The sequence below is a fragment of the Echinococcus granulosus genome (genome assembly GCF_000524195.1).
Source record: "Echinococcus granulosus chromosome Unknown EG_S00029, whole genome shotgun sequence".
NCBI classification, from domain to species: Eukaryota; Metazoa; Platyhelminthes; class Cestoda; order Cyclophyllidea; family Taeniidae; genus Echinococcus; species Echinococcus granulosus.
The window spans coordinates 335,637-346,711 of record NW_020170409.1 but is presented as its reverse complement, the minus strand read 5'-3'; the positions used below and the strand labels follow the sequence as shown (position 1 = coordinate 346,711).

The 11,075-nt window shown below is 42.0% G+C and overlaps 1 protein-coding gene across 1 annotated transcript in view; it reads left to right on the top strand. All coding sequences in view use genetic code 11, as the record gives it.

Annotated features, from left to right (window-relative positions):
• The window catches only part of EGR_04566 (hypothetical protein), a gene marked incomplete at both ends in the record, with an annotated part of 25,340 nt that overhangs the window by 13,130 nt on the left and 1,135 nt on the right, over nucleotides 1–11,075 (top strand). Inside the window, one exon of the mRNA XM_024493815.1 lies at nucleotides 6,982–7,059. Within this exon, the coding sequence (XP_024351743.1) occupies nucleotides 6,982–7,059 (78 nt within the window). The remainder of the gene's footprint in view (nucleotides 1–6,981; nucleotides 7,060–11,075) is intronic.

Genomic DNA, 11,075 nt, shown 5'->3' with positions numbered 1-11,075 from the left:
GAATCCCATTTTTATAAGACTTTAACACTAGAAGCAAACGAAACGGCACTAATAGCCTTCGTTTCCATCTCTGTAAAATACCGGAGAAATATGGAGGGTTAACCGTAGAATCCCAAAGGTAAGTTTTAGGGTATGCCGTATGAGGCCTTGCAGTGTCTTGCAAGAATAGGGTATTTCCACTGACTGATTGATTAGTCTTAGCTACTCCTGAAGGAAAAATTTTACTTGCACATATTCGAGTTGCGCTTGGCTTTATCGAATGAATAAATCTCTGTCGTGGTTGTTTGACCTTCGGCAAATGAGTGATTCTGTCTGCAATCCATACACAAAGCATAATTTTCAGGAAGTGGGGTGGCTCGAACTTTGGAAACGTGAAATGACTTAACGATGAACTATGACAGCCACCTCTCATCACGTGTCAGTCAGGATCGCATACAATCCAAGGAAAGAAGGGCAGCAAACTCAATGCCTTTGGAGCCTGCTGCTAGCTGCTGTTAGTGTACGTGGTTGCGTCCCACTTACGACCTCCCTTCGCGGTTGTTGTAGGTGTAAAAAACTTGTTTCATTGCTGAAGGCTGTTATTACCATGGCAGTTTCAAATTACTTGTGTGACTCATCAACAAAACAATTTTGTGAACCTATTTGAGGTGGTATGCCTCCAAATGTTGTACTAGACGTTACACGAGAAGCTTCGCGAAGTTTTGCAGCCTCAACTATGAAGACGAGTTTATTATTACCTCGTAAGATAGCTGAACTCGAATCGCATCCATCAAGTTGAACCGATACTCAATGAAATCAGGGTTAAAATTTGGGGAAAGTAGTAGAGAGCACAAAAATGAGCGACCCACGGATATAACAATTGCCTTTAGAAGCTTTTGCACGAGTTGTATGAACTTAGTTTGAACAGCCTATAGCACCAGCACTAGGGTAGCGGTTTTGTCTCTTGACACTCGATCGACAAAAGAGGAGTCAATGGTTTTTAGTAAAGATGCGGTCTATTTAAAGCGGACGCGCTGTTCACTGTATAGCAGCGACGTCTTAGTCATATTTGGTGGAGAGCTTGTATGTAGGTGTGGATGACAAATTTGTGGATAGCTACTATACGGATCACAGCTATACATCATGCTCAAGAATAGCCGTGGAACATTGTACCGAGGGTAGAATGTTTGATGAATATTTGCACCTTGAAGCTAAATTTGCGACTCGTTTTTCTAGTGGAGTGTCAGAGGCTTGAATGGGCAGGATAGCTTTGGTGTTGGAAGCTAAGTAGTTAAGCCGTAGTTGTTTACGAATGGATCAATTTTCATTGGCCCTATCTAGGATCGCACATGCCTAAGTGGCTAGGATGGTTTTCGTGGCTATATTTCTTCTGATCCTCCCATGCCTTTCAGTAGCACAGCCTTGAGAATCGTATGGCTCCTCCGTCGGCATTGGAGCAGTAATGTCTTTTTCGTTATTGGTTGTGTTTCCGAGGCCATTAATTACGCAGTGGGCGTGGTAAGGAGAAACGTGATAACCCTACCAATCGGATCAGAGGGGGAAGACTAGTGAAGAAGCATTCTATTAGGAACGCAGGCACTCCACGTACCGCATTGCGATATTGATGCTGGAGGTGTGGGGTAGTCAAAGACTACACAGGCGTGTAACTGGTATCTGGATCATGACTGTAGTTCAGCCGCCCAGCTGTGCATGAATCGTCCGTCGTCCAAGTCGGATGGGTGATCTTGTTGTTCTATCCGCACGATCGGCCCGTGTGCGTACTTGCAAACAGGCGATGTGAAGTAATTTGCACTAAGATGTCATTTTATCTATCTGTCCCGAAAACAGCATCAACTCTTTTGATCACTTGATATTTAAATCCACTCTTCTCTTCGATATTTTAACTGGTGTCATTTACTTTGGCAAAAACTGTATACTTCACATACTCTTACCAGAGGTGAGGATATCCGAGTGATTATTTGCTACTGACCTTGGTACTACTCAAAACGCGATGTTTGCGTGGACCTTTTTTACTCCGAAAGCGCCGGTCTCACCCCTCCTAGCTGATTGTCATTCACATGAGTCTGAACAAAGTGTCACATAAAAGGAAGAGCCAAACGGATCATCATTCGATTAAAACTAAAAACTGGTGCAAGGAGAGAGTTAAATGCGGTTCAACTTTTTAGGAATAGTCTGCTCATGCCCCAAATGGCATTTCCGATCGTATTTCTCAACTATGTAAATATAGTTGCTTGATGAAAAATGCATCCATGTCAAGTATACTTGACACCCACGAGACTGTAATTTTGCTTCCTTTCCTAAGTGTTAATAGCGTCATAGCACTGTGAATGGGCTCACTATCGTGGTGGGAGGCTTCGGCTTATCTCGCCCCACATTGCATTGTCCTTTTTACGGAGGGCGGGCATAGGATGCACAATGCCACCATTGTTTAAGACTGCAAACACTTAACTGGGTTTCTTGTAACTTCCATCTGAGCATGTCGCTTTTTAGCAAATCCGAGTTAATCTTCGTGTTTTCATGGGCTCACAGACGCACTAGTCCCTTGTCTTATGCAACCCCAGAATCAGTGCTCGTTCTGTCAGGGCCCATTCGATTATCCAAGCTGATACAATTTCTACACCTAAAGTGGATATTTACCTCCTCGGCTTCACTTCACACTGCCTGAAACGTAGTTGTAGAGAAGTATGGAAGTCCAAAATTAAAATTAGCTCAAGAAATACGTTTAAGCGTGATACTGAGTGGGAATGCAGTTTCAAACCTAGCATTATTAATTTTGAAATAATTCATCCGATCTATGACCATCGTAACTGTTACGTAAACATCTTTCGCAACATGTCCAACAAGACGCCAGGTAGATTGATGCGCCATTCGTGGAACGAGTTGTTTTGCGTTTTATAAAACCCATATTAACTATTAGCGTGGCCTTAATTTTGGGCTGTTTCAGTAGCAAAAGTTTGACCCAGTATTCTTCAGCGGTCTGTTATTGGTGCACCTAACGGATCATCTCCGCGATTACTCCTTCCGTTAGGACGAAAAAAATAATAAATGGCCTACTTTCCGAACTTTACCTAGAGGAGAATTGTTTCCGCAACGTGAATATTATTTGCACGTGGTCAAAACCATTCTCGGTCCTTCTAACCATTCAACATTTAACATCGACATAAACGCTTCTTAAAAATGAACAGAAAGTGACTTTTGACCATAGAGTGGCTTCCTCCATACTTATTTACCTCAATAATATGTTAAAACTTCCCAACTTTGTGCTTAGTTAAAATGTCATCGATTAGTTGCGCTTTTTTAGCTTTAAGTGAAACATTTTTCCACTCTGAAAATAACACCTGAATGTACTGTCACACGCTGGGTTTTTTGTCACTGCGTTAGGTAAAGCTACCCAACTTTTTAACTGACGCTATCCTCATATCATCTTGCCTCCTTGTACAAGCTTTTATTAACGAATAACAGTACGCTTCTAGAATGTCAAAAGTACAGGGAAAGGCGTGAGTAAAGGGCTTTGAATTGCGCCGTAAAAGAGACGGTTATAACGATTACCTTCGTCCAACTTCACCTGCTATTGATTTGTGGACTTTTCTTACTCCCTGACATTTCCCGTAGTTCCCCCTTGTTCCCAGATTTCTCCCACTTCCCACCATATTCTGGTTGTGCTTTCGAAGACGTATTTTCACGTAGTGCTACGCACACCCACCCACCCACCGACGTCCATTTTTTGCTTTCACCTATTCACATCTGACAGCTAAATGCAGTTCAAATTTCTGATCAGCATTTCCACTTTCATGGGACGGGCTGTATTGATGCCTGAATTGTCGACGGTAGATGATCAGCGATGCGCACTATTTCAATTTTTCCATTTACTAGCAGGATTTTGGCGTTATCTTCACATTATCTGTGCGTTCAAAAAATGAAAGTGGAGGGTTTATCAGGTGATATTTTTGCCTACATTTTAAGTGGCATTTTTTCTTTTATCATCAGAGAGGAATTTTTTGGTTGATGTAGTTGTTTACCTGCTTTTAAATGATATTAAAATATGCTAAATGCCATTCTACCATTGCAAAAAGTCGTTGAAGCGATAACTAAGATTGCCGATTAAATAAAATCAGACACTAGTCTTCCTATCTGAACTAAGCTAATCACCCAGATGTTACTTGGGTTAGTTGCATGCGCTTGGATCACGCAAGTAGGTTACAAAGTTCCTCTATCATCCACATGCCAACTTGTTTAGCTTTGCACAGAGGCGCGAGATGGTGTGGAGTCAGGTAATTTCTCTTGTCAATGCTTTCCCTTCGTATTTGTAAGCCTATTAAGGGAAGCCTTCTCTTCGTTTAACGAGGAAAAATTAGGTGTAGAAATGTTCCGCATTGGTGTCTAGTTATGTTGTTCGGGACTCCTCTGATTTGAATGCTCGTCACGTCTACGAAAAAAGGTTTTAAAGGGATACCAGCATATTTACAAGTTCTTCTGCGTTTCAAGACTTCGACCATGGATTTCTTCGTTGCTTCTCAAAAACAGGCTACCCTTCTTATCACGTTTGCTACCAGAATCCGAGAGGTCGTCCCTATCACTGCAGCCCACAAAAGATGTGCTACCAAAAAGCAGGGTGGATGTAATTGTCTTCGGACTGTGGCCATCCTAGATCTATCCATTTATCGTCATCAAGCTCGATCAGTCTATTTGAGTCACAACCGTTGGTACAACCAGTTATCGTATGCTGCCAGAGTGCACGTATCACATATTGGTGACCTTGAGTAGAGACGAGGAAGCCGGAATGTCACGTATGTGCGGCGCTAGCAGCAATTACATTAAGCATGAAGCATGATTGATTGCTAGGTTTTAAAATCTAACTAGTTATAGGAAACCTTGGGACATATCATTGTGAGCGTTTAAAGTGCTTTGCTGTACCTAATTCAGAAAATAAACATAATGCTTTATTTAAACGATATTTTCAAGGGCGGGTGATTCAACCACTAATGGACACCTCTTCGTACTCGTTTCAATGCACATTTTAGAAGTCAACAAATAAGTGGGATCGTTTTGTTCGTTGCTTCCGATAAATACGACACAGTATATTCATTGCATGATCATCAATAACTAACACTTGCCCTTAGAAGTTAAGAATACGGGAAACAGCTTTGCATTTGAACGGGCAAAATTCTCGCTTGGCCATGCCTCGAGTTGCCTAAACATTTGTGGAACTTGGTCTTTTGTATTTTTATAAGGAGAATGCCCGTTTCTTGACTGATTTTTAAGGTTTGAAGGGGGAAAGTGAAGGTGAAGGGCAAAGCAGGAGGGTAGGAAGAGCAGATTTTCCGCATTTGAGCGCATCAGGTGTGCTTCGGTCCTGCAGGTCAACCACCCTTGCAGTTTATTTCGATGGTGAGGGCTGGTACCCTAGGTTGAAAAAGGCTGCACAACTTCCAAGTGAATGTTACCAAGGGAAAATAAACGAAGTTCTGTAAAATGCTAGGTATTTTGGTTTTAAAGTACGGGGTGGTTGGATCTACCCCCTATGCGATGCGCGTTCGTTGTCGGGATAAGGAGTCCCCTCCTGTGCAGCCATCTGTGGGTGAAGTGAAGCGTTCTCAAACGGTCGTACTGGCGTGTGAAATATGAGGTGCTTCGGAAGACCAGCGATCTGAAGCGGTGAATTCGAGGAATTAAGGAAGGATCATGCAGACTACTTCTAGAAATTGAAGAATAGTAGAAAAATGGATGTGCCTGCAACTGGGCAATCAATAACAGAAAAGATAAAACCAAGTGTTTAGCAAGTAAAGTCTTTGCTGGTAACATGAGAAAGTGGGATTAAAAAGATCTTCGGATGAGAATGCCTTAGTAGCCAATTTAAATCTGGTAAAAGCTGCCAGAGTCGCTATTGGGGGTGATGTGACAAAAACACACATCTGAGTGAGGTCTCTGGTTTACGGAGGAAGCAGTTTATAATTATTCGAAATAAGCACTGGTTAAGCTAGGAGGACCAGACAAAATCCGGAAGGACAGCTCACCCACAATTCTACCCGTTTAAATGGACGTGTACGCTGAGTAGATGAGATCAAACCGCCGCGTTTTGCTTTTTTGTTGAAGCCAAACCATGTTTCTAGTGGAAGAGGGCACTCCCAGAACTGTTTTTTGAAGCGCGTACGATTTGACGCATAAATGAACGTTCTTCAACGTTTACGACTGAGATCTTTGTTAGATTACAGTTGAATCATTTTTTTTTCTTATTCTTTGACTTCTTCAAAAGCATTCTTTCCATTTTTTAAATAAAAACCAAATTTTCTCATTTGACCTTTTTAATAATGAGACCATTAGGTGATTCTTGGAATCATTGAAATACTTAATTTTTGTGTGGAGAGACCGCATCTTTGGAAATGAGGAAGAATTAGCTTACTCGTGATAATTTTCTTATGTGCCTATTAGCTCGTAGGGGTTTAAGGCGATTTTTTTGATTATTGGAATGATTTCTTCATAGAAGGGTTTTGTGAACTGAGCTATGTTGCAGAGCTTCGATACTTGCCTTTGGCGTCCACTGACCGTCACTGTAGCTTGGCCCAGTAGTAGTGCTTTAATAATCATACATGTTAGGGATCTTGTTATTAATTACAGGCCATAGATGATCCACAAAAGGCACCCCTTTTCAACAATACCCAATTTGCACAAAGATTCATTCCTACTCCTTCTATGAAAGTCCCCAACTTATTTCACTTCGGTTTACTGGCCTTGAGTAAATTGTGCTTTGTTAAGACACCAGCGCTACCAACACGCAGACCACTAGCGATCGCCTGCCTCATTCTCTGTAGCGCTGCCATTGCTGTAAATTTTATGAATCAGGCTATAAATACCCTGCATATATAAAAATAAAGATGGCTAAGTCTGTAAACTATAACCCAGTTTGTAGATTATTCTTTTTACGTTATGAGCCAAACTGCACTTGCTAACCATTGCTCCTCCCTTTTATCATTCTTTGTTTAGATGAAAACAGGTCTGCACCGGACAGCTTTGCCGGGGACTTTGAATCTCCCGTGGATCTGGATTGGGATCACGAACCGGGTGAGTTCCTTTGCACTCGTAATTTTGCCTACTCAATCCCAAGCCGTCACCACTGCCGGGAAACTACTCCCAAGGCTGTCGTTTCATTAGCCGATGAACTGTCCAATCACGCGACCGGATTTGTGGTAGCAGTGGGGCGTTTGCGTAACTGGCCTTCTGCCTCTCCATTTAGGCAGGGTTTTGTCAATGGTTCATTATTTTGTTCTTTACCTTCACGTAGCTTGAAAACATTCTTTTTAGTTGGATAAGATACCAGATACTACAAACTGGCAAGTGCTTAGTGAATCAGAGGAAATAATAGCTTAGTTTGACTACTTTATTGGTATGCAATCACTTGCATGACTGTAGATTTTACAAGCTTTTTTCTGAAGTGGAACCTTCCTAATAGCAAACAAAGATTGTTCTGTTTTCAGGATGTTTTAATTTACGTATTTTTAAGCCGAAACCAAGCTACTTACCGTTTTTAATAGCTACTAATTTGAGCGATTTACGAAGTCACTTAATTCTTTCGCTACAAGTTCACGCCCTTCCAGTTTATTCTACTTCAGCTGCCAAAATTAGCCTCCAGAACATATACCCTTAGCAGTAGGACAAGTCTTAGGAGGTGGCAAAATTAGTTTGATTTTTGGAATGGTCTTGCTTTTGGTTCCAAAATCATATTATGTTACAATAACACGCGAAACAATTTATGGCGACTGGTGTTGCATTAGGCCAACAAGGTCTTTAGGTAGCAATGATAGCAAATTTTTTAATCAGCTGCACGCAGTCTTTTAGTTCCTCATTAATATGTGCTTACGAGGTGAAAATTATCTAGTGAAACCCGATTCAGCCATCAAGGTCCTCTTTTTTAACCCTCGATCTTGATCATACCTCCCGTCTCTTGCTTCGAGAGGAGAAAACAGCAGTCAATTAGCCAGGCGGCTAGGTTGTAGGGAGCGGGTTGCCAAAATAGCAGCTTCCTGAATGGTAGCTAATCTGCTCTCTCTCCTGCCACTGTTGTCCCTCTCATGCAATTTTCCCACCTATTCTCAGGGATCGCGTGCACTAAACATTCAGCTGTCTACCCCATGTTTCACTCCAAACAACGCATACCTGTCTGCAAATTCCTCATGGGAAATCGAGTCATGTAACGTTTGCTTTTCGTGGTCCTTATTTTTAACTTTGTGAATTAGTTGAGCTTACTTTTCTCCTTCAGTAATTTCCTCTAGCTTGGAAGTCGGTTTTCATGAAAAGGTAACAATAGTCATAAAGAACCACCAAAATTTCTGCTTCTGATAATAGCTACTGCCCTGATTAACCTATAGGTGGCGAACCGGCGGCGGGCTAACTACATGCTTGGTTTGGTTTTCTTGTGGTGAGTCATTCCGAATTTGGGACACCATGACAAAAGAAAAGAAAATTTTTTGAGGGGCAGTTTGGATTTCGACAAACCATGTCTTTCATGGACGTCTTCATTTATCAAACAGAGAAGGCCTTCTCAAAATATTTTTCACTGTAATCCAAGTTCGTATCAACGATTTTGTAGAGTAAAATTTCGTTTGTACGGCATCTCAGAATTGGTCAAGGAGTGGGTGAACAGGGTCAACATCCTTCTTATCACCATTTCTCTGCTTTTTTAAGAAGAACTAGCCAAAATGAATTGTATGCGTATTATGAAGCTCCTAAAGCGTTGGATATTCAAAAGGCTGCCTAATTTCATATCGAATGTAGGTCGTTCTAAACCGCTGGAGGGATAAATTGGTAGTTTAGCACCTACAGAAGACCGGAAATAGTCGATTTTGCACCGGTGGATGTACTGCCTAAATATGCAGCCTCAACAGGCCAATCTCAGAATCTCGAATTTATCCTAAGGAGACAAGTCGGTTAGGTATATATTCACTGCATTACCAATTCGCTGATACCATGAGGTAAGGTCAACCCTTTCTTCGAATAGAATTTGAAATTTGTTGATATAAGACTGCTCTGAAGCCTGGTTATTGCATTTCAAATCCAATGCAATTGCGTACTTTCACACCCTCTGCAAGGGCTGAACGAGAGCCAAGTTAATTAGGCCACCTTCTCTCTACTGGCCATTTGTGTCCAGGAGCGATAAACGAACGTTTTCAATCCAAAGAAGGAAAACAGTATTTTGTTTTCCATAAAGGGGAGATTAAATCACATGCTCTAGTTCCTAATGCAACTCACATATTTTTGCCGACGTAGGATCTTTCCGTCCCTCAATAAGAAATAGGTCCACGCGAGGGGGGAACTCCCATTTCGGTTGCTCATGCGCTTAGAGCTCAAAATTTCTACGTTTCACTGATCAAGTGACGTCTTTGAAATTGAGGGCCTTGAGAACTAGAGCACGTAGTTCAGTTGTTGATGAAGAGGTCTCTAGACATTCTGTGAATACTTTCATAGACGGGACAAGAAGCTATTGACTCATGATTGAGTTGAATTTTCTTAGAAAAAGTGCGCAACATTTTTTTGCACTTCGGTTATGCGAAAAAAGGCGTATTTTTTGCAACCAGCTGTAAGTATGGTTTGCACTGCCCGCCTGATGCTCTAAAATCCACTGCGCAGAATGCTGCAGAGCTTCAGGTATCCCTGAAGTCGTGACAAACCACAATCGCATGAAAGGTCCATCACAAGCTTGCAGAAAGGCTGGGCGGCTGTAGGCACAATTGAAAAGCCATGTTGTAAGGCAGAAACACAAACTGGGAATCAGAGGAATGCTAAATCGCTAAATCGCCAGATAATTTTTAAGTGTAAAAACACATGTAAAACTTCCTACAGCTGGCATTTGAACTTTGGCTTTTTTGATGCTTGAAGGGCGAACAGCATCGTGGCCGCGTAGTAACCAGGTTTGATTTACACAATTGGCATTGGTAGAGCCAAGCACAAAATGGTTAGGTCGTTGCTGTTTCCATAGCCCCTTCATTTGTGATTCCCTGTAGATTCCGGTGTGTTCAATCAATGACTTTCTTCTGTGGCTTCTTGGCCCAGTAAATAACCTATAAAAGATGTGCTTTCTAAGATATGGAAGTCTAGAAGTACTACCTACAATCGATGTGCAGAGATATGGGAGACTAGCAGCACTTGTGCGGTAGGGGCGGAGCTCCTGGCTATAGCCGGGTAGGGCTCATACCGGCAAATCTGGAAAGAAAACGATTGTCATTCTTCCGCATCTTCGTCTAATTGCTGTCTAATGTTTTGTCTTCCAGGAATGTGGCTTGTGAGGCAACATTTATAAATACAGGTAGTGTAGCTTATTGATTGGGATTCCCATTATTTTGCTCGAGATGTAGTAACATTACTTAGCCTTTTTAAAGTAAAATTACTTAACAGGCTCAAAAAATTTACAATGCTTGTGCGCCTCCTTTTGATGCGAAATATTTTTTTTGCGTTGGGATTGGATTGAATAGCTCTGACAAGGCCATTGAATGTACAACTGTTCCTCAAATAGGCTCTTCGGGACGATCCGTTAATGACAGCACCCAGTTTCATCACGAGACTTACCATTTGCCCTATCCACTTTGCCCAATTTGACGTTGAAACCGGGTGCAGTTTTGACGTTAACGCCACGTTTGGACAGATATACTTCATGTCCACTTAGCGCAATAGCGGCCAAGACTAGTGATTGATGGAGCGGTGGCTACTATCTCAAGGTAAATAATGAACGGGCAAGTGACATCTCCTTGTATCCGTGGCCGTTGACTGTTGCGTGCGGTTCGATCTTCGCCTCAATCACTCGTGATTGGTCGGCTGCCTTCTAAGGGGACACACACACACACACACACACACACACACGCTCTTGCGACGCAATTACCGTTCTTTGCCTTTTAAAACACGTGATTACAAAGTTGCATTTGTGGAAAAGCTACTAAAATTGGGTGTGCCAAAGCGCTGAGACTGCTCACTGAGGCCGTGCACATCTCGTTGCAAAAGCGCCAATTTTTGGAAATTCTTGCCACCGGTTAACAGTTATTATCGCGAGTAGACATTTACTTCTCCAAGCCCCTGAAATCGCGCATTCC